The sequence below is a fragment of the Capricornis sumatraensis genome, chromosome 13 (genome assembly GCF_032405125.1).
Source record: "Capricornis sumatraensis isolate serow.1 chromosome 13, serow.2, whole genome shotgun sequence".
NCBI classification, from domain to species: Eukaryota; Metazoa; Chordata; class Mammalia; order Artiodactyla; family Bovidae; genus Capricornis; species Capricornis sumatraensis.
In genome coordinates this window covers 13,137,176-13,161,331 of record NC_091081.1, presented here as the reverse complement: position 1 = coordinate 13,161,331, position 24,156 = coordinate 13,137,176, and the positions used below count along the sequence as shown (strand labels likewise).

At 40.3% G+C, this 24,156-nt stretch overlaps 1 protein-coding gene and 1 pseudogene across 1 annotated transcript; both read left to right on the top strand.

Moving 5' to 3' along the window:
* The first annotated feature begins 214 nt into the window (after positions 1-214).
* On the top strand, positions 215-16,747 carry HINT3 (histidine triad nucleotide binding protein 3). The gene is made up of 5 exons (XM_068985363.1): positions 215-446; positions 4,833-4,950; positions 8,638-8,707; positions 10,590-10,716; positions 15,384-16,747. Exons 1-5 carry the CDS (start codon positions 246-248, stop codon positions 15,414-15,416), a joined length of 549 nt encoding a protein of 182 aa, XP_068841464.1. The 5' UTR covers positions 215-245; the 3' UTR covers positions 15,417-16,747.
* LOC138089785 (5-azacytidine-induced protein 2 pseudogene) lies at positions 12,450-13,795 on the top strand (annotated as a pseudogene).
* Positions 16,748-24,156: the final 7,409 nt, after the last annotated feature.

Here is a 24,156-nt window from a genome sequence, read left to right as displayed (position 1 = left end):
CGTGTCGCGTCCTTGCGCGCCCCCGCGTGGCAGTCAGCGTGAAGGACAGCCTCTGGCTTCGGCTTCGCGGCGAGTCGCCTTGCGGCTCCGGTGGCCCTGGATCCGCGCTGTGCCCAGTCCCTGCCCGGCCCAGCGCCAGACAAGGGGCGACGCCTCGAGGTAAAATCTAGGAGGTGCAGGAGGCGAACTCTGCGAGGCCCTGTTGTCCCGGAGAAGCCTCTCAGCGGCGCAGACGAGCGGGTGCGATGATGGAGGAGGAGGAATGCCGTTTAGGGAAGTCGTGTGCCCGCTCTGAGCCAGTCGCGGCTGCACAACCGGCGGGATCCCCAGGGGAGACCCCCGCGGTCACCGCAGAGTCCCCGGAGCTCGCGAGCTACAGTAGCAAGTGCGTGTTCTGCCGGATCGCGGCGCACCAGGATCCCGGCACCGAACTCCTGCACTGTGAGGTGGGCTGCGACGCGCGACCCGGCGCGGGTGGGATCCGGAACGCCCTTGGGGGGCTCCGCTTAGGGCGCCTCAGCTTAGGGGGGCCTCGCCGGCGTGGATCGGGTGGGGACGGTCCTGCGTAAATGGAGCTGGAGGAGGCTGGGTGTCCTAGTGATAGAGAAGGCTTGTTTCTCTAGGCGCCGGGAGTGTCGCCAGCCTCGTTTACTGTTCTAAGGGGAGAAAATGTAGAGATAAAACCTCTCTCCGCAGCTGCCAAGGTGGTCGGTGGACAATAGTGACCTCTGATTTTATTAAAGGAACCTCCCCCTGCCCCACCTCCCCCCCCCCCCTTTTCTAGACACTGCCTTTACATTCTGCAAATACTGATACTGAAAACAAACTAGGAGAAAATAGATAATGGTGACTGTGACAAGCCCATTTGTTAGATCCGCTGAAAATAGGCTGGCAGAAGTGGTCCGTGGTCACACAATTAGTTAATGCATTCTGATTTACACAGTTCCTTAGAAGTGTTACTATCAGTTGGGGAAATTTTCAAAGCATTTAGACTTTGCTCAGATATTTTAAAACAGGTATCGGGTAGGTACTTTCTCGTCTACCTGCTTGACTCGCCTTTAAAGAAACAGTCTTTTGAAAGAATCACCTCCAAAGATTCTGGGCTTTGTTTTTGTTTTGTAATAATCATTCATTGGTTAAAAGTAAATTGAATTCCTTCTAAGCACTGTTGGAGATTCAGTGCTGAGCAAGGTAAATAAAGGCCAGCAGTCCCTGTCTACATTTTATAATCTAAAGGGTGGAGTCAGTACCAACAGAAGAGACAGCTGGTAGTGCTCCGTGCTATGGTGAGATGGTTTTACCACCTGCAGTATTTTGCAAGGCCCGTGGGAGGGGCACCTGACCAGATTTGAAGGGTTAGGGAAGACCTTCCAGAGGAAGTGAGACACGAAAAAATAAGTATGGTCAGGTGAGGAGGAGGAGAGAACAATGTCTTGGGTAAAGAGAACCTTCTGCGGTTTGGTCTCTGCCACAGGCAAATAGAAATTCAATCTAACTGGAGCATAGCGTTTGAAAGGGTGAGTGGTAAAAACTGAGGGTGGAGAGGTAGGGGAGGGCCAAGTTACTAAGGCTGTTGTACTTCATGTTAAGCAGTTTGGGCTTTATTTGAAGAGTGAGGGGAAGGAAGCGCCACAGTTTATTGCTACTGTTCATGCTGAGTTGGACGAAAAGGGTTGAGGTCCACGAAAACGTTTGATCTTTGAAAGATCATCTGGTACCCTGGGGAAGAATGATTTGGAGAGGACCAGGCTGGAAGCATAGAGATTGGTTATGAAGCTGTTGAGGTAATCTAGTCTGATTTAAAATGTAGTAATGGGGATGAAGAAAAGCAGATCAATTTAGGAATAATTAGGAGTCTGACAATGCAGAGGTCTGCATCTCTAGCCCAGATGATAGGAACTGCCAGCTTATAGGTGGAAATTGAAAAGAGGGAAATTAATAAGATCACCTAGGACATATTTGTAGGGTAGTGAAGGGATCCCTGCACAGAACTCTAAAGAACACTAACATCGTAAGAGAGAGGCAGAGGATGAAGACCTGAAAAGGGGACAGAGAAACTAGGAAAGCGAAGAGAGAGGAATATGTTGAGAAGATAGGAACTGGCAGCAATAGCTACCTTCCCTCATCCTCATATCTGGGTTGGATGACTCTCCAGTATGCATGCAGAGAGACCAACTTAGATTAGAGCTAGTTTTGTCCCCAGGGTGATGACCGCTGACCTTCAGGAGAGCAACTGCAGTGCAGTGATGGCGCAGCAGGCAGATCGTTGATAAAAACCTCGAGGTTCAACCTAAAACATTGAAGACAGCAAAGACAGATGACTTCTGAAGGAAGTTTGGCAGTCTTGGGGAAAAGGGAGAGATAGTGGTAACTACAGGAGGAGGTGGAGTTAAGAGAAAGTTTTATAAAACAGGGAAGTCTTTGGTGTGCTTAAATCCCGATGGGCAGGTGCCAATGGAGAGATGTTTAAACTGGCCCCAAGAGGTAGAGCTTTGTCCCTGGTAGAGAGGAATTTAGTCCCCTGTCCATTACTCAGTATTTACATGAGTGCCTTCTGTGTGCCAGACACTGCTGGAGGCATTGGGATACAGCAACAAATAAAATGAGCAAAACTCCCCGTCCTCGTGGTGCTTACATTCCACTCACAAGAAATAGACAATAAGCAACATAATAAATAAAATGCATAGTTTCTTAGATGTGGAACAACAAAAGAGAAAAGGGATGCAGTTTTAAAATTTTAGTAAGGAAATGCTTCACCAATAAGGTGGCATTTGAGGTCTTCCCTGGTAGTCCAGTGGTTAAGAATCCACCTGCTAATGCGGAGGACACGGGTTTGATCCCTGGTCAGGGAACTAAGATCTCATGTGCCCTGGAACAACTGGGCCCGTGCACCACAACTACTGAGCTGGAGCCCATGCCTGCATGCCTCAACAAAAGCGTCCATATAACACAACAGAGATCCTGTGTGCTACAGCTAAGATCTGATGCAGCCAAATAAATTTTAAAAAATTAAAAAAAGAAAAAAAAAGAAGGTGGCATTTGAATAAAGCTCTGAAGATGGAGAAGGAGCAAAGTATATGGTTTATTCTTTATAAAGTACAGCTATGTCATATAGAATATGACAGATACACAGTATATTTGTGATATTAAAGTATCATGTGGTGTCACTGGAGATCAGCTTGTCAGTGACCTAAAGCTTAGATGAACAATATGGATACTGACCACTTTATGGCAAATAGATGGGGAAACAGTGACAGACTTTATTTTTTTGGGCTCCAAAATCACTGCAGATGGTGACTGCAGCCATGAAATTAAAAGATGCTTGCTCCTTGGAAGAAAAGCTATGACCAACTTAGACAGCAAATTAAAAAGCAGAGACATTACTTTGCCAACTAAGGTCCATCTAGTCAAAGCTATGGTTTTTCCAGTAGTCATATATGGATGTGAGAGTTGGACTATAAAGAAAGCTGAGCACCGAAGAATTGATGCTTTTGAATTGTGGTGTTGGAGAAAACTCTTGAGAGTCCCTTGGACTGCAAGGAGATCCAACCAGTCCATCCTAAAGGAAGTCAGTCCTGAATATTCATTGCAAGGTCTGAAGCTGAAGCTGAAGCTCCAATACTTTGGCCACCTGATGTGAGGAACTGACTCATTCGAAAAGACCCTGATGCTGGGAAAGATTGAAAGCGGGAGGAGAAGGGGATGACAGAGGATGAGATGGTTGGATGGCATCACCAACTCAATGGACATGAGTTTGGGTAAACTCCAGGAGTTGGTAATGGACAGGGAGGCCTGGCGTGCTGCAGTCCATGGGGTCACAAAGAGTCAGACACGACTGAGCGACTGAACTGAACTGAACTGATGGATACTGATAAGGGAGTTCATGATACATGTACAATTGCCTTTCATCATTATTCTTGTTGAAATCAAGATTATTGGTATGCATATGAGGCCCTTGTCCCAGTTGAATTTTAGTTCTTGGAATGGAGAACTAATGAGCAACAGTGCATTCTGTCAGTGTTTCTGAGGGAAACTATGATTATTGATACTGATTTTAGTTTTTACTTAATTTTTAAGTATGAGAAATTGAATAAGCTTATTTAGGGAATATAGATTTTTCTCTTGGAAAAGCTTGAAACTCAAATGTTAATAGGTTGAAAGATTCACTGTTTTGTTTCCTTTTCGTTTTTCCTTACATTGCTGTATAGAGTGTATAAAACAGAAAACTGATGCCATACATATCTTAGCACAATATACTGGAGTTTGCTTTCAATATTTTGAGTCTTTTTTAATGCTGTAAAGTGGCAAATAAAAAAAATTTTGTAGAAAAAGCTTTAAAATGTAATCCCATGTAGATGCTAGATGATGCTATAATTGAAGAAAATGTGACTTTAGAAAAAAACTAAATTTAAAAAAGAACTTATCAAACCTCCTATGATTCTGTGGTCAAACCTTTAAAAGTACATATTAGGAGGAGACAAACCTTAGGGTAGAGATGGAGAAATATATAATGAGATTTAAAAAAAATTTGGGATTATAGTAATGAATTTAATAGCTTCATTCATAATTGTTTCCTTGAAATTGACTTTATATAAGTCTTTTTCTTCTCTGGGATAAATGAGTGTCTCATGAAAGAAGCTAAAGCTTGTCTTTATGGACATAATGCATAATCACAAAATTGCCCAGTGGAGATTAGCTGTAACATAAGTACCATTTCCATATCAGACTGAGATTTATGATGTTTAACACATGCCTCAACTGCATTAGGAAATTCTTTTTAAAAATTCACGTTAAAATTCTTTTTAACAAATGACACTTTTTTTTTCTTTTAGAATGAAGACCTAGTTTGCTTCAAAGATATCAAGCCAGCAGCACCTCATCATTATCTTGTGGTGCCAAAGAAGCATTTTGAAAACTGCAGATATCTAAAGAAAGATCACATAGAACTCAGTAAGTGGATGGTGGTATTCTTCACGGTCATAGCATCTTGAACTGGCATCAGTGATGGCAGTGACAGTTGAAATAGTTTAGACAGGTATTGGGATAAAGGAGCATGTGGCTTTTTAAACTTTCATTATGAAAAATTTCCAATATATACAAAATTAAAGAAAATATTTAGTATAACCTTTACGTACGTATCATCGAACCTCAACATTTATTAACTCGTGGCCAGGCTCAGTAGTTGTGGCACACGGGCCTAACTGCTCTGTGGCACGTGGGATCTTCCCAGGTCATGGATCAAACCTATTTCTCTTGCACTGGCAGGCAGACACTTTACCACTGAGCCATCAGGGAAGCCCCTTAAGTATTTACTTTGTTTTTTTTTTTTTTTTAAGAGGAAGAAATGTGTTTATGCTTGCTTTTCTTTTTCTAATATTTCTTCTTTAAAGCTTTTATAACTGTTGCAAATCAAATGTTACTAATTTTGAAGCAGCATAGTAGATGTTTTGGATTTCATTATATAAAACTGTTTTTTACTGATTCTGTGTATATTTGAATATCTTCATAATAAACCTTTAAAAGTCCTTGCAATTAATTTTTTATAGTCTTTAAAGTTGGGAAAATAATAACCATATAGAAGAGCTTAGTCACAGTGTCAAGCCCTGTGAGTATAATTAACATTAATAGAACTTCACCTTACTATAGAATACATATTTTGTTGTGAGCACATGTTCACCAAGATATATTCTGGACAATAAATAAAGTAAGTCTCAGTACATTTTCAAATGATCAAAACCTTATATGTTGTCTGATGACAATGGAATTACATTGAAGAAATAATAAAATCTAGAATAGTACTGAATATTTTTAAATTAACCCACTTTTAAGTAACTTCTAAATAGTTCAATATTTTGAATCAATTGGTAATAAAAACATATATCAAAGGATTATAGAATGTAGCTAAAGTGTATAGAGTAAAATTTATAGCTCTAAGTGCTTATGTTAGAAAGGGAGGTACAAAACCAATGATCTGTTTTCAGTTTAGGACACTAGAAAGAGGCGAGCAAAATCAGATCAAAGTAAGCATGAAGAAGGAAATAATAGAGCAGATATCAGTGAAACAGGAACGAGACAGTTGGTTTTGCTTAATGTAGTTTGGATCTGATTTTAAGTGAATGCATAACATGATGGACATGTCTTCTCAATGATCTATTTTTATCATTATAAAATGTTCCCTTTTAATATCTGGAAGTACTTCTTGTGTCTATTTTGTATGATATTAATTTAGATACTCCCAACTTTCTTATTAGGAGAAGGCAGTGGCACCCTACTCCAGTACTCTTGCCTGGAAAATCTCATGGACAGAGGAGCCTGGTAGGCTGCAGTCCTGGGGTCACTGAGAGTTGGACACGACTCAGTGACTTCACTTTCATGCATTGGAGAAGGAAATGGCAACCCACTCCAGTGTTCTTGCCTGGAGAATCCCAGGGACGGGGGAGCCTGGTGGGCTGCCATCTGTGGGGTCGCACAGAGTCGGAGACGACTGAAGCGCCTTAGCAGCAGCAGTAGCAGCAACTTTCTTATTACTTACTGTTAGCCTTGGGTATCTTTTTCTATCCTTCTGTTGTTGTTGTTTAGTCATTAAGTTGTATCCAACTCTTTGAGACCCCGTGGACTGTAGCCTGCCAGGCTTCTCTGTCCGTGGGATTTCCCTGGCAAGAACACTGGAGTGGGTTGCCATTTTCTTTTCCACGGGAGCTTTCCTACCCAGGGATGGAAGCTGTGTCCCCTGCATTGGCAGGTGGATTCTTTACCACTGAGCTGCCAGGGAAGCCCCTTCTATCCTTTACTTACAATAAATTGAATATGTATATTTAAAGACATGAAGATAGCAATGTAATTGCATCTGGCATTTTAAAAAAACAATATAATGTGGAAATCTCTGTCTTTTAATTGGAGCATTTAGTTCAGAAACATTTAATATAACTATTGACATAGCTGGATTTAGGTCTGCCATCTTGCCATTTGTTTTCTATTTGTCCCACTTGCTTTTTGTTGCCCTGTTTCTTCTTTCCTGCCTTTCTGTGGTTGATCAAACATACTTTTTTTTTTCCAAACATACTTTTAATATTCCACTTTATTTCCTGTCATTTTAGCCAATTTTCTTTGTATTTTTGTAAAGTAGTTGCTATAGTGAAATTAAAACACACATCGTGCAATTAAAACAGCCTACTTAGAGTTAGCATTGTATCAATTTAAAATATGAGAAACTTTGCAACACTTTGTTGTGTTATTGTCATTTATATTTCATCTATATACTTTATAATGCCATGTTACTGTTAAAATGATTAAATAGTCATATGTCCTTTAAAGAAATTAAAAGAAAAAACAGTCTTTTTTATTTATTCAAATGTTTGGCATCTTGGGGGTATTTTTTTTCTCAAATTATACTTCCGAGAATGGTTTTAATGTTGAAAGCAAAAGCAAGTTGAATAATCACACAGGTCTCCATACTGAACCAGAAACTAGGCAACATTCTTCTGAATATTTTCAGTTTAATTTGTCATCCAATTAAGATCTCTGGACTAGATTTATGGTGCTAAAAGTCCTTCTCTATCTTATTACATGGACTACCATCTCTCTCTATCTTATTACATGCTTCTAACATCTCTCCTTATTTTAAAATTTTTTCATTGAAGTGTAGTTGATTTTCAATATTGTGTTAGTTTCAGGTATACAGCCTAGCGATTCAGTTATACATTTATGTATATATATTCTTTTTCAAATTCTTCTTCCTTACAGGTTATAACAAAATACTGAGTGTAGTTCTCTGTGTTATACAACAGTAGGTCCCTGTTCTACATATAGTAATGTATGTATGTTAATCCCAGCCTCCTAATTTAACCTTACCCCACCCCCTTGAATCTTGGGAGTCTTGTGAAAGAAAACAATACAATCTGGCTTAGGCTTTTTTTTTTTTTTTCACTGAATGGTACTGACCTTGTCATGGAAGCCTTCCCACTCAAGCCTGACTTAAGAGAAGCAAACTGATAGCAATGATTTTAAACCTCTTATAAAACTATCCTCTGCAGATTCTCTCACTTCTTCCCTTTTTAAATGCTTGATTACACCAATTCAGAAACAAAAGGGATCTGAAGTTTGGCATTGTGCTTGAAGATACCAGGTTGCCAAAAATGTTTTAATGGGGAAGCGTATCCCATCTGAAGCCCGTGAAACACTGAGACTAAGATGCTAAGGCAGATGAGAGTTTGGAAGAAAAACAAACATTTAGTCACCAAGGGGCTAGTATAAAGCGGTGTCATATTCCTAATTTGAATTCAAAGGCAAGTTCAAAGTTCTCTTGTCTTCTTAACTCAGACAAGTTTTGTGTAGATACTTGGTTTCCTTATGATTACAATTAGACCACAGTAGGATCAGATGTCCTGTGGTATCACTTGATAATATCCCTCAAGAGCTGTTTAGAGTCAGCTCATGTGTGGTAGTTTGTGATAGGTTAAGCCTTCGTTTGAGGTGTTGATCAGCAAACGTCACAGTAACTTAGAGCTGTTGAAGAAGTCTTTAAATGTGTATCCATTTGATATGACTTTTTACTAGGATCTAAAAGTTTGGGTTAATAACTAGGTAATGAACTTAATGTCTCCTAGAGCATAATATAGTTTCTTTCCTGTTTTACAGTTGAGAACATGGTGACTGTTGGAAAAGCCATTCTAGAAAGGAATAATTTCACTGATTTTGCAAATACAAGGTTTGTATACTTCCATATAGAAACCGATACATACAGTTGGTTTTCCTCAAATGTTATTTCCTCGGGAAAATGAAAGTAGAGATGCAGAGTTCATGGTTTAAATGCAGTTTTCCTGAAAGTGAACATATTGTTCATTAGTAAATTTAATGAACAGAACTTCTTTTCACATCTCAGCATCTTCTAATAATCGCCACTTGCAGTGTGGACAGACAGGTATATTCAAGCAGTGGGCAGGGAAAATTAGTTAGTCTTCTTTGTTCAGTATGTGCATTCCTATAAAACTGTGTATAAATTGAATTTCCTTAGGGAAAAAAAATCTAACTTTTAGTATTCAAGAAACTTTAAAGTGATGACAAAGTTTTTTTAGTGATGGTAAGGAAATGACCACTTTATTTAGGAGAAAGCATGCCATCTACTGGTCATGTCTTAGAACTAAGGACTCCCGACTTCTACTCGGTCCAGTGACTCGGCATTTTTTAGGAAAATTAAAGAGAATATGATAAGAACTGAAAGTGAAAGTGAAGTCGCTCAGTCGTGTCCGACTCTTTACCACCCCATGGACTGTAGCCTACCAGGCTCCTCTGTCCATGGGATTTTCCAGGCAGTAGTCCTGGAGTGGATTGACATTTCCTTCTCCACGGGATCTTCCCAACCCAGGGATCGAACCTGGATCTCCTGCATTGTAGACAGACGCTTTACCGTCTGAGCCACCAGGGATAAGAACTGAAGTAAGACATAATGCCAGCTCAGAATTCATAAGAGTTATACAGTGCCATAATATTCTGTGAAAGTTTTTCTTGATGAAGACTTTATCTTACTGTGAACTTCAACATGAGAAAGAACTGTGTGAATACTCTGAAGTTCATGTAGAAAAACAGTGGAAGAGTTGTTTGAGTGGTAATCTGTCTACCTTCAGTTCAGTTCAGTCGCTCAGTCGTGTCCGACTCTGCGACCCCATGAATCGCAGCATGCCAGGCCTCCCTGTCCATCACCAACTCCCGGAGTTCACTCAGACTCACGTCCATCGAGTCTGTGATGCCATCCAGCCATCTCATCCTCTGTCGTCCCCTTCTCCTCCTGCCCCCAATCCCTCCCAGCATCAGAGTCTCTTCCAATGAGTCAACTCTTCTCATGAGGTGGCCAAAGTACTGGAGTTTCAGCTTTAGCATCATTCCTTCCAAGGAAATCCCAGGGCTGATCTCCTTCAGAATGGACTGGTTGGATCTCCTTGCAGTCCAAGGGACCCTCAAGAGTCTTCTCCAACACCACAGTTCAAAAGCATCAATTCTTCGGCGCTCAGCTTTCTTCACAGTCCAACTCTCACATCCATACATGACCGCTGGAAAAACCATAGCCTTGACTAGACGGACCTTAGTTGGCAAAGTAATGTCTCTGCTTTTGAATATACTATCCAGGTTGGTCATAACTTTTCTTCCAAGGAGTAAGCGTCTTTTAATTTCATGGCTGCAGTCACCATCTGCAGTGATTTTGGAGCCCCCAAAAATGAAGTCTGACACTGTTTCCACTGTTCCCCCATCTATTTCCCATGAAGTGATGGGACCGGATGCCATGATCTTCATTTTCTGAATGTTGAGCTTTAAGCCAACTTTTTCACTCTCCTCTTTCACTTTCATCAAGAAGCTTGTAAGTTCCTCTTCACTTTCTGCCATAAGGGTGGTGTCATCTGCATATCTGAGGTTATTGATACTTCTCACGGCAATCTTGATTCCAGCTTGTGTTTCTTCCAGTCCAGCGTTTCTCATGATGTACTCTGAATAGAAGTTAAATAACCTGTTTTGGGTATCTTTAATATTTATGTGTTTTAACCTGAAAATGTAGTTGTAAACTAATCTGTCAGCTACCTCGTACTTTTCTGTTTCAGAATGGGTTTCCATGTGTCACCATTCTGTTCCATTGCCCACTTGCACCTTCATGTTCTGGCACCAGCTGATCAGCTGAGCTTCATGTCAAGATTGGTTTATAGAGTGAATTCCTATTGGTTTATCACAGTGAGTATTATTGTTACGCTAGCAGCATACAAAAATATTTGTCCTTTTGGTTGTAGTTTTTCTTTTCTTGGCAACAGTAGACATTTACACTTCTTATAGATTTGGTCATCTGTTTTAATGTGCTATTTGCACAAATCCAAAATAATCTTTTTAATTTGGGGGACTTTCCAGGTCATCAAATCTGCAGGAAGAGACACCGTGGTGAAGTCTCTGAATTGTAAGCAGAGGATATGATATAGAAGTTTGTAGCATTAATAGTTCTGAATTCTGGCTCCATTAGTTATTCAAGTGACCATGTGCAAGTTACTTAAACTTTTTAAGGCCCAAGCTTTTTGTCTACTGACTTACGGTTAATAGTGCCTGCCTCCAGGGTTCAGAAGAGGATTGATGATTTAATTAACATGGTGCAGTGGTAAGGAGTCCGCATGCCAATGCAGGAGGTGCAGGAGCCAAAGGTTTGATCCCTGAATCAGGAAGATCCCGTGGAGAAGGAAATGGCAACCCGCTCCAGTATTCTTGCCTGGAAAATTCAGTTGACAGAGGAGCTAGGTAGGCTATAGTCCATGGGAATGCAAAGAGTTGGACACAACTGAGTGACTAAGCACACACACACACAAACATACACATGTGCACAAAGTGCTTAAAACTGTACCTTGCAGATAGTAAGGGCTCAGTAAATGCAACCTCTATCATTGTTAGCCTCTTTGTAGAAACAGAGGCAAGTAGCATCAGCTGCTAAATGTGAAGTTGAAGCTGTGAGTCTAAAAAATTGCAGAATTCTGCTTTGCTAGAGCAACAGTAGAATAGAATTCTACTGATTATAAGCTTGTAACCTGACAGTCAAGCTTTGTTATTAAATGACTCTGTCTTTCCAGGGCCACTTAATTAGTAATTTACCAGTTTCTTATATGTCCATGATGATAAGGTGACCTGTAGCAGCTAAATCTGAAAAACCATCAAATTACAAATTAAGTAATTATCATTAGTTAATATATATTATTATTATAGCCATATTACAGAAGAAATGAAAATACATTTGATTTTTAGAAACTTCGTATTTCAGACTTATTATCTCTTTCTTCAACTTGTCCAGATTATTTTATTAAAAATATATTTAAGATGTATGTGTGTGCATACTAAGTTGCTTCAGTCATGTCCAACTCTGTGTGACCCCATGGGCTGTAACCTGCCAGGCTCCTCTGTCCATGGAATTTTCCAGGCAGGAATACTGGCGTGGATAGCTATACCCTCCTCTAAGGGATCTTCCTAACCTAGGAATCGAATCCCCATCTGTTATGCCTCCTGCACTGGCAGATGAGTTCCTTACCACTGGCGCCACCTGGGAAGCCAAGACGTATGTGTTCTTCAGATTAAAAAATTGGACATTTTGTGGGAAGCTGGTGTGGTCTCTTTAAAAGATTGGTATGATAAAAAAGAGGTATTTTTTTTAAATCTGTATTTCTAATTTTCTATACTATGTTTCATAATAAAATTTAAACATATTTTTAGGCGCGGCGCGCCGCCCGGGCGGGCGCTGACGAGGCCGGGTAACCGGTCTTCTTCGGCAGCGGCTCGGCACTCGGCCTCGGCTCGGCCCACCTTCCAGAGCCTCCGGGCCGCAGCCCACTAGCCGGCCGCGCCGGCCCCGGCACCGCCGAGGCACGAGAAATGGGAGTCCCTCCGCGGCGTTCCCGGAGCAGCTGCATTCGTCAGGGAAGCGGCTGTGTCTTCGAGGAAACCGGAAGCCCGCGGTGACCCCTGGCGACCCGGTTTGTTTTCGGTCCATTTCCAGACACGGGAATCGAAACTCGGCGGCCCTGGGGGCGGCCCCACGGAGCCTGTGTTCTGGCTGTCATGGATGCGCTGGTGGAAGATGGTATTTGTATTCTGAATCACGAAAAAGCCCACAGGAGAGACCCAGTGACTCCAGTCTCAATATATTCAGGAGATGAATCTGTTGCCTCACATTTTGCCCTCGTCACTGCATATGAAGACATTAAAAAAAGACTTAAGGATTCAGAGAAAGAGAACTCTTTCTTAAAAAAAAGAATCAGAATTTTGGAAGAAAAGCTTATAGGAGCTCGAAAGGATGAAGAAACAAGCTCTGTGGGACGGGAACAAGTAAATAAAGCCTATCACGCGTACCGAGAGGTCTGCATTGACAGGGATAATCTGAAAAACAAACTGGACAAAATGAATAAAGACAACTCTGAATCTTTGAAAGTGTTGAATGAACAGCTGCAGTCTAAAGAAGTAGAACTCCTCCAGCTGAGGACAGAGGTGGAAACTCAACAGGTGATAAGAAATTTAAATCCTCCTTCATCAAACTGGGAGGTGGAAAAGTTAAGCTGCGACCTGAAGATCCATGGTTTGGAACAGGAACTGGAACTGATGAGGAAAGAATGTAGAGATCTCAAAATAGAGCTGCAGAAAGCCAGACAAAGGGATCCATCTCTGGAAGACAATCTGAACTGCAGAGATCTGCAGAGACTGAGCGTTTCAAGTGACAATATGCAAAGTACATACTGGGAACTGAAGAGAGAAATGTCTAACTTGCATCTGGTGACTCAAGTACAAGCCGAACTACTGAGAAAGCTGAAAACCCCAACTGCAATCAAGAAAGCTTGTGCCCCAGCAGGATGGATGGAAGACCTGGGTAAAGACAGCACAAAACTGCACTTGTCGAATTTTACTGCAGCTCACAGAAGACATGCCCCCCTCTCACCAAATGGCAGAACTCTCTGCCATACCACGCCTTCCCCCTTACCAGGAGACGCAAAGGTTTTATCAGAGAAGGCAGCTCTCCAGTCGTGGACAGATCACGAGCGATCCATTCCTCATGATGGCACAAACTTTCAGGAACACAACTCTTACAGCAGAAATTCCCTGGAAGATAATTCCTGGGTATTCCCAAGCCCTCCTAAATCAAGTGAGACGACATTTGGGGAAATGAAAAGTAAACCTTTGCCTTTGCCCAACTTGCCACCACTGCATTACTTGGATCAACATAATCAAAACTGCCATTATAAACATTAATTCTGGAGAGATTCATGGCGTTCTCCTCAGTGGTTTTCTGGGAAAATCATTAGCAGACAAAGCAGATTGTGATTAAACTTCTGGAGTTTTCAGTATTTACATTTGCACATGATGCACCATACTATGTAGTTGATTTTTCAGTGTGGAAGAACACCCTCCAGCTCCGTATTCTGGCTAAGAATCAAATATGTGTTAGTACTTAATAAATTAATAAACTTATGGTATTTCAAAAAAAAATAAACATATTTTTATAATTTCTAAACTGTATTCCTTACAAGATTTTTTAGTTGGGAAAAAAATGAATGAATAAAGTTATGATATCTGTTAATGGTTCATCCTGGGAATCTGAACTCTTCTTAAATATAGATATTAAGTATGTATTATGAGACTTTGAAAAAATCAAAATAAAGATGTTAACATTTAATCTGAAATCTTATATAGTATTCCAGATATATAAGATGATTGAGTAAAGTATCTGAAATAATTTAACTAGAAGACCTTAGTTTTTATTCGTTTTTAAACAGATTTTTTTTAAAAAGAATTTTAGGTTCACAGCAAAATTGAATGGAAAGTTCAGAGAGTTCCCATATATCCTGTGTCCCCACGTACTCACAATCTCTCCCACTATCAACATTGTACACCACAGTGACAAATTTGTTATAATCTGTGAAACTACATTGATATATCATTATCTCTCAAAGTCCATAGTTTTTATTAGGGTTCATTCTTTGTGTAGTATATACCATGGCTTGGGACAAATGTATCATAACATATATCCAACACTGTAGTACCATGCAGAGTAGTTAAAGTGCCCTAAAAATCCTCTGTGCCCTGATCGTTCGTTTCTCCCTGCCCCTTAACCTCTGGTAACCACTGATTTTTTTTTTTTTAAGTCTCCAGTTTTGCCTTTTCCAGAATATCATATAGTTAGAACCATATTGTATATAGCCTTTTCACTTCTTTCACTTAGTAAAATGCATTTCAAGTTCCTCCATATAAAGTTTACTTCTTGATTTTTAAAAAAACAGTTCTTACTGAGCTTTGGTTGTGCTGGGTCTTGGTTGCTGCATGGGCTTTCCTCTAGCCGTGGTGAGGGGGAGCCGCTCTCTGCTCATTGCGGTGGCCTGTGCTGTGGAGCACAGGCTCTAGGGTGCACGGGCTTCCGCAGTCGTGGCACGTGGGCTCAGGAGTTGCAGCTCCTGGGCTCTGGAGAGCAGGCCAGTGGTTGTGGTACACAGGCTCAGTGGCGCCACAGCCTGTGGGACCCTCCCTGGCCAGGGGTTGAACTCTTGTCCCCCGCATGTGCAAGCGGATTCTTTCACTGCTGAGCCACTAGGGAAGCCCCCCTAGTTTACTTTATAAAACTTTAATGTGATGTATTTCTTTTTCTTTTTGAAACTTTCTGACAAATAGGCAATGTGGATAAAAATCTGCCTATTTATATACAAAATGTTAAATAAACACCTTTACCATAGTTTAAAACCAATTGAGAGTTTTTGTAAGATTTTTAGGAAAAGAATATGTAGTATCTAGCTCTTTTGTTGTGGCTTATTGTAATAGAAGTGCCAGTAAAATTATTTCATAGAAGCTATGATAATTAGAATAAAGATATGTTATTTTTTTAATTACAGGCTGATTATTTGATTGAAAGACTAAGAACATGAAAATGTCAACAGTGGAAGATTTCCTAATCTTGGCTCAACATAGACTAATATTTTCGTCTCTTTGAAGTCTAATTACAATTGTAAGGTTCACTGGGTTTTATGAGAAGCTATTACTGGGTAGCCTTAAATTGTTTCTTCATGTTTGTTTCCTGAAATGTGTGATGTAGTCATATAAATTCTTTGTCATTGACTTTGTTTTAATGGTTCCTTGTCTAAAGTATAAGATACTCTAGATAAAATCCCATTAAAACAAATTCTGTTAATCAAGAAGGGCTCTGTATTTTTTTAAGAAATTCAAATATTTTTATTTCTCAGTAAGTAGTCAGTTATAATACTCTTGCCTGGAAAATCCCATGGGTGGAGGAGCCTGGTAGGCTGCAGTCCTTGGAGTCACTAGGAGTCAGAAACGACTGAGTGACTTCCCTTTCACTTTTCACTTTCATGCATTGGAGAAGGAAATGGCAACCCACTCCAGTATTCTTGCCTGGAGGATCCCAGGGACGAGGGAGCCTGGTGGGCTGCCGTCTATGGGGTTGCACAGAATCGGACACGACTGAAGCGACTTAGCAGTCAGTTATAATAGTGATTTATTTATGAAGAATAAACTGGCATAAAAGTACTTTGTTGGAACCTTTGTTATATGAAGGAGAGAAATAAATTACTTGTTGATTGTTCTGTAATTTTACACGTAAAATTTCAAAATAAAGAGCACCATGCTACACAGTGATCTCTGATCTTGATGGAAAGAATTGTATGCGTGTCACTTTTTACTCAGACTTCAGGTGCTGGTTTTCACTTCCTGAAACCTAGCATCTTTGTAGTAAATTGATACTGAAAGCTATATAGTATATATAAAATAACTTCTCTCTAACAGTGAATTTGCTACAGCAAATCAATTTGGTTATCCAAGAGAATTCATTGTAATGGAATTTTACCTGTAAGAATATAAATAGGGAAGAAACATGAAGTGGTTTTATTAATATATTAAAAACTGGAGGAAGCTTCTGCTTGATAATTTGTCTACTATACCAAAGGAAAATTAGAATTACAAAGTGATTAGACGTGTCTTTTATCATGAACAAGCCCTGACTTGAAAGTAGAGATGGATAGGTGAGGATGAGAAACTTACTTTAATAATACATTAAATACATTAATATTATTGATAAATCATTTCATGAGACATATTTCTTTAGGAATTATCTTTTGGTGCTAACCTACACTAATAGTAGTGAATGTGAATGAGAAATAAACACTGAAAGCTGATCTTACGTTGTGCCAGTGTATAATTGTACCATGCACACGAATATAAATGAACATAAGGATTAAAGTATTGATCTTAGAAATAATCCAAGAAGACTAGGTTTTTTTTTTCTTCCTTTTTGGGGTGCATTATATTAAACATAGTTTTCAGTAATGAAATACTTATTACAATTACAGTGTTTTTCAATATTGTCTAGTTCATTTATTCATTCAACAAACATTTGCTGAGCATTTAACTTGTACCAGGCACTGCCAGGATCAGGAAATATAGAAGTGAGAAAAGACCATCTGCCTTTAATTGCCAATGCAAGGATCAGACAAAACCAGTGGGTAAAAGTTGGTATGTTAAGTATCAGAATGTCCGTAGCGGAGTCTGTGGAGAGGGCCACACTGGAGACGGGTGGCAGTGGATCTAAGTGTTTGTGACTCAGTGTTCGGCAGGTGGACCGTGGACGTTAAGGCCGAGAGACCCAACGTGCACTTTCCTTGGGTTTTGCCTCCATTACTATTTATTTTACAATTGAATATCTGGATTCCATTGTATTCACTAGAGGTGGAGAGAGGGCTTATGGGCTCTCAAATACATATTTGCGAGTTTTTCAGCACTACTGTATTAAGTAGCTTGCTGAGCACCTATGCAGATTCGCAGTCACACGTTCCTATAAATCAGTTCCGGAGAAGGCAATGGCAGCCCACTCCAGTACTCTTGCCTGGAAAATCCCATGGACAGAGGAGCCTGGTAGGCTGCAGTCCATGGGGTTTCGAAGAGTCGGACATGACTGAGCGACTTCACTTTCACTTTTCACTTTCATGCATTGGAGAAGGAAATGGCAACCCACTCCAGTGTTCTTGCCTGGAGAATCCCAGGGACAGGGGATCCTGGTGGGCTGCTGTCTATGGGGTCGCACAGAGTCGGACACGACTGAAGTAACTTAGCAATAAATCAGTTCAGCTGTAACCAGCTTCTTCAGGAAAGGAGTTTTCAACATGTGGAACGTGTTGTGCTTTGTGACCTTGTAGTGACATAATGGACAGTATTATGATAATAACGTAAAGGTATTTAAGGAATTCTCAGAATTCTCAGATGCCCCATGGGCTTCACAAAAAATGTTGATTAGCCATTTGATTTAATTTATATAGGATTATACCCTCTCATAGTAAGCTTTTTTCCTTTGCTGGAAAACCCTTGGAGCCTTAAATTTTTAGTGGCACTTCTCCTGTCAAGATTAATAATCGAATTATGACAACTGAAATTCATTCAGATTTTGCAGTAGTTTAATTATTAGGTTTATTTAAGTATATAGTTTAATTATTAGTTTCTTTATTTAATTATTAATATTTGGTAACTCTAGCTGCTACAGTTATAACATTAGCTCAGTACAAATGCTAATTCATAACCTGTCTTAAAAATGTTTATAGTAGTATCAAGAGCATTATTAATGCATGTTGTGATACTATTTTTGGTAACTGCGGAATTTTAAAATTATTAACAATGAACTGTTTCAAATTGTTTACTTAGCTAAATTTCTGCTAAATAAATATGGAAAAAATATTGTGTGAAATTTTGTCTCTCTGGACTTAAAAAATTTTGTTTTTAAAAGATTTTGCTTTTTTAGAGTAGTTTTAGGTTCATGACGGAATTGGGAGAAAGGTACGTAGATTTCTTATACTTCCTGTCTCTACATATGCAAGGCCTCTCCCATTATCAAGGTTCCCCACCAGAGTGGTGCATTTGTTATTAATACAACTGATTAACTTACATTGACACATCAAAATCACCCCAGAGTTCATAGTTTATCTTAAAGTTTACCCTTGGTGTGGTACATTCTGTGGGTTTGGACAAATATATAATGAATGACATGTAGGGGCTTCCCAGGTGCCCAGTGGGTAAAGAATCCACCTGCAATACAAGAGATCTGTTTAATCCCTGGGGCAGAAAGATCCCCTGGCGGGCACAGCAACCCAGACCAGTCTTCTTGCCTGGAGGATCTCATGGACAGAGGAGTCTGGTGGGCTACAGTCCATTGGGGTTGCAGAGTCAGACACAGCTGACTTGACTGAGCACACAGGGGTGCTCCCTAATGACATGTATGACATGTAATGAAATGTATCCCATTATGGTATCACACGGACTGTTTAGAAGGAAGCTAAAACAAAAATCATTTCATTCCTGTAAGTGCCCAAAGTCTCTGCCTTTCCAGACACTCATCCTCTCTTGCCTTGAATGTTACTAGAATCTGTTAACTGGGCTTTCTGTTTCCATTATTGGTTCCGTTCTAACACAGCCTCCATCAGAGTCCATTCTAAATTACTGACCTGATTATGCAATTTTCTTTCTTATGGAAACGTCCATTTACCATCAAGATTATTCAGCAACTCATAGTCCACATACCAGACATTTTTTACTATTTCAACTAAACTGAGCACACCTTTGAAAATCTGTTCACTTTTAAAGGCCAGGTTAAAATGTTACCTCCTTGCTGCTTCTGCTGCTGCTGCTAAGTCACTTCAGTTGTGTCCGACTCTGTGCGACCCCAGAGATGGCAGCCCACCAGGCTCTCCCGTCCCTGGGATTCTCCAGACAAGAACACTGGAGTGGGTTGCCATTTCCTTCTCCAATGCATGAAAGTGAAAAGTGAAAGTGAAGTCGCTCAGTCATGTCCGACTCCTAGCGACCCCATGGACTTCAGCCTTCCAGACTCCTCTGTCCATGGGATTTTCCAAGCAAGAGTACTGGAATGGGGTGCCATTGCCTTCTCCATACCTCCTTAGGGAAGTCATGTCTATACTGCCCATCCCCAACCACAGCATTATTAAATGTACCATCAGCTGTGGTCCATGACATTTCATTTTCCTAGCATAGACCTTACACAGTCTAGCCAGGAAATATGGTGTAATTCTTGCCATTGGATTTAAAACTCTTAGTTGGATGATTTTTTTTTATACTTGTATTCCCACTGCCTTAACCCGGTGACTGATGCATAATACCACTCAGGAAATATTGTATTTTACTTTGCGCGTCTCTTAAAACGTTACCGTAACAAACCAAAATCTGGTCAAGCACCATGATAGTGATTTCAAGCAGCTTTCAGTCCAAAAATCAAGAGTACAACCTAGATGTCAGGACCTTCCTGGCATTACGGTGGTGTCCATGACCAAGATAACTCAGGTGTGAAACCTCTGAGATTCCAAAGAATCCACCCACACCAAACATTTCCTGCAGCTAACAACCACACCTTTGCAGGGCAAGGGGAAAGTGTTATCTAGCTCCTGCCATCTTGACTCACTTTTCCTCTATTTCTTCTCTCCTTGCCTTGGGGACACATTTATCTCACTTTCACTCTGGAATTTAAAAACTTGCTCTGAAGCCTCAGTTCTAATCACCATGCCTGGGCCATAAGAACTCACCTACCTTAGGAGGTTATACTGGAAAATCACCATGGACAGGGGAGCCTGGTGGGCTACAGTCCATAGGGTCACAAAGAGCTGGACACAACTGAAGTGACCTAGCACAGGAGGCTATACTAGGTATTTTCTCAGCTAAGATTTATCTTTGATTCTCATTCTGGCTAGTAAGAGAGGAATATTTTCTTCTTATATCTTCTGAGAAAATATTTGCAGTGTGTTGCAAACTTATCACATAAATTCTCTTCCCAAAGTTGGGTGCAAAGAAGGCAAAACATGCTATTATCTGTGGTACCTGGGACTCAAAGCCCATCCATCTTCCGTGCCACTGTCTTCTCAGCAGTGATTCTCAAACCTCATTGTGCATTCGAACCACCTCGTGGGCTTACTGAAAACAGACTACTGGGGCCTACACTGGAGTGTCTGATGTAGGGTGGGACAGGATTTTGCATTCTGAGTGGTTCCCAGGTGATATGCTGGTGGCTGCACAGTAAATAAAAACTGAGGAGTTTTTTAAAAATAACTGAGTTCAGGCCACATACCAGACAAGAGTCTCTGGAGATAGATTCCAGGCCTTGTAGTTTTAAAAAGTCTTCAGGTAATTCCAGTGTGCAGTTAAAATGGGAGAACCTGTGTCCTATGGGATTGAATAAAACTTCTCTGGGCCCTGTTACAGTAGATGTTCAAGAAAATCTTTCTCTGGGACCTGACACTAACTACACTATATATGATTATTTTCCACTCATGGTAAGCAACTAGGATCAAGAGATGGTCATTACTGGAAATTGTGCTTAAATAAGAATCTGTGGGGTTTTTTTTTTTTTTCCCCTAGGAAAGCTGCACACCTACTTAATATCTGCAAACAAATGATGGCCCTGATGGTAAAGAACTTGCCTTCCAATGCAGAAGATGTAAGAGACAAGTGTTTGATCCCTGAGTTGGGAAGATCCTCTGGAGCAGGGCATGCAACCCACTCCAGTGTTCTTGCCTGGAGAATCCCACAGACAAAGGAGCCTGGTGGGCTACAGTCCACAGGGTTGCAAAGAGTCAGACACAACTGGAGCAATTTAGCATGTACACTTGTCAAAAGCCTTTATTTAGATATCATATTTTGCTTCTTATATTTTAGGAAGGAAAGAAGGAAGCAAGAGAAGGAAAATGAGGAGGAAAAAAAAGAAAGACGAAAGATCTGGCTCAGATAAAGCACATGCACTGTGAACTTATGCCTAGTATGCAAGTTCTGCCCAAGAGAAGTAATAAATGGCATTTGTTCAAAGATGTGCAGAGCCACCTAAGCTACAAAGCTGAAGCCTGGAGCAGTGCAGATGATACCCAGGTCTTGCATGGCCTTATATTTGAAGTAGAGTAAAAGACTGAAACCATTTTTTGGTACCTTGCAATCAATCTCATTGCAAACAAAAGAAATTAAGGACAGGCCCAAAGAGGAAAGGCATCCCTAATTTTGGCAGCAGGCCCTAGGTTAGGCTCCTTTTGGAAAAATTGTTTTGACTTCATGCAGTTGCTCAGTTGGGGAGAGTTGGTTTTGAGCCTAACTCAATCATGCTGCCATCTTACATCTGCCTTGAAGTGTATGGCCCTTGATTATTTGAAAGTGGCAGGACGACCAAGAGAGAAAGCTGAATCTCCAGCCTATTTCCCTTCACACTTTTTTCTATGCACAGATTGGGCTTCACAGGAAGCAAATTAGTTGGTCCAGTTTGCAACTGGGACTTCAGATTTGTTCTGGGGAGTCTTTCGACCGGAAGATGGGATCTACTTTTATCCTCATCTAGAGATCTTGCTTGTTGGAAATTTAACCTCCAGGAGCTGAGTTTGAACTCAGAGTCCCACTTTGTTCAGTTTCCTGAAAGTAACCATTTTTTTTTTCTCTTTTCTTCCTGAATTATCTTCATTAAGACTGACGATGCCAAGTATTCTTTGGAAATACTGTGAAACAGAACTCCCTCAGGAATGCTTCACTACAGTGAAGTTTTCAGTTCTTATATGACTTGTTACAACAAATTTGTACTCTTTGAACTGCTCAGAATCCCCTTGCTTTTAATTTGTTGCAAAATTCTAGTCTTAATCCTTTTCTCCCGCTCATTGATTCACAATCCCTGTGGTTCTTTGTGACACCTAAACACTTCTCAAGTGTTAGATGTTCAGTTAGATGTATGGTCACACTTCTGCTGCTGGGCCTGTTAACTCTCATTTCCTACCTTCACCATGTCCTACTAGTCTCAACACTGTAGTGACCTATTATAACCTGAACTTAAAATTCTCCTCTCCTGACTTCCCAGGAATATACCTCTGGGTTTTTAATATGAGCAGCCTATCTCAGAGGCTCCAATCTCACAAGAGGAGCCAGGTCTCTAAGAGATCTGTCTGGATAGATGAAACAAAAATGGAGCTTTGGATCAGCTCCCAGAAGACAGAATTTGAACCTCTTAACTCCTTCTAGTACTCTTTTTTTTTTTTTTTTAGTTGGAGATGCAAAGTATGATATATAGAATGGGTAAACAGCAAGGTCCTACTGAATAGCATAGGAAACTATATTCAATATCTGATAATAAACCATGGAAAAGGATATGAAAAAAATATATATGTATAACTGAATCACTTTGCTGTGCACAAGTAACTAACACAATACTGAAAACGAATTATACTTCAACAAAATGATTTTTTTTTAATTGCAAGTCTCTAGATGCTAGTTTGAACACCAAATTCCCAAATCTGTACCTTCCTGCTCCTCCTTAACTACTCTAGAAAGCCCCCAAATGTTGAACAGTTCTAGCTGTGATTCCTCCAAAGGTAGTTTAATTGATCTCAGAGTAGTTTCTCACTAACCTTAATGGCCTATGCAGGGTTAAGTTCTATCTCCCCAGACCATGTAGCCAACGCTTTGAGATTCATGATGCAGATGCTCTTCTGCTCATTTCTGGAGTGAAGAATTAGGAGAGATTTAGTTATGAACCTTAGCTTAAAGGATCTCAATGTGAAAAATCTGTGAAACTTGAATTCATCTGGGTTCTTCTAGGGCCAGTATTCTCACTTGGTATTTCTGCACAGCACCGAATCAACCCAGCCATGAAAATCAGCATTTCTTTAAAACTTAAAAAGCTGTTCCATCAAAATCTCGTGTATAGTATTTAATCATTCTGAGAAACTTGGGGGATAGGGGTTTATCAAGCACTGCACATCCTTGCCCTAACATTTCATCGGTTCTGTGCCTACCTTGGCCTCTTTTCTCAAAGGAGTCAACAACTCCCTTTTCACATCTAGTAGTTTTAACCCTCTCTGAAGCCTTGGCCAAGAGACATTCAGAGGCTCACTTACTTCAAGTGGGCTTATCAAGACATTTTACCTTAAAAAAAGTAGATGGTTTGTTAAGAGGAATTCTCTTACAGATTTTTTTATGAGAAGAAAAATATCCTCCTTAAATTTTTTTTTTGCCCTACACGTACTAAGTCGCTTCAGTCATGTCCAACTCTTTGCAACGCTATGGACTGTAGCCCGCCAGGCTTCTCTGTCCATGGGATTCTTCAGGCAATACTGAAGTGGGTTGCTATGCCTTCTCCCCAACCCAGAGATCGAACCCACTTCTCTTACGTCTCCTGTATTGGCAGGTGGGTTCTTTACCACTAGCACCACCTGGGAAGCCCTTTTGCCCCATACAATTTATTAAACTCTTTATGTTTATTATCTCAATCAGAACAATCCCTTAAGGGAGGCAGTATTATTCCATTTCCGATAAAACTGAGCATAAAAGAGGCAAAGAAATTTGCTTAAGAGCATATAGATGGTAAATAGTGGAACTGAAGTTTGAACCTAAGACTGACAACAGCCTATGCTCTTAGTCACTTCCACTAAGCATCAACTATGATCTTGGCGCTTGATGGTGGGGATATGCAGAATACCAACCCTTTTGTACTTTGCACAATATTACGTACAATGTAAAACAGGTCTCAAAAGCTCAAAAGACTCAGTACCCTCAAAAGCAACAACATATACATAGACTATGTAAATTATTAGAACTTGTACACTATCTGCTATCAAATCTGTGCCATTGTGAATA

Bases quoted from the DNA above. Each gene is read 5' to 3' on its own strand.
- HINT3 (XM_068985363.1), top strand. From the start codon at position 246: ATGATGGAGGAGGAGGAATGCCGTTTAGGGAAGTCGTGTGCCCGCTCT. The intron at 447-4,832 runs GTGGGCTGCGAC...TTTTTCTTTTAG, and splicing joins CCGAACTCCTGCACTGTGAG to AATGAAGACCTAGTTTGCTT. The intron at 10,717-15,383 runs GTGAGTATTATT...TTTTAATTACAG, and splicing joins ATTCCTATTGGTTTATCACA to GCTGATTATTTGATTGAAAG.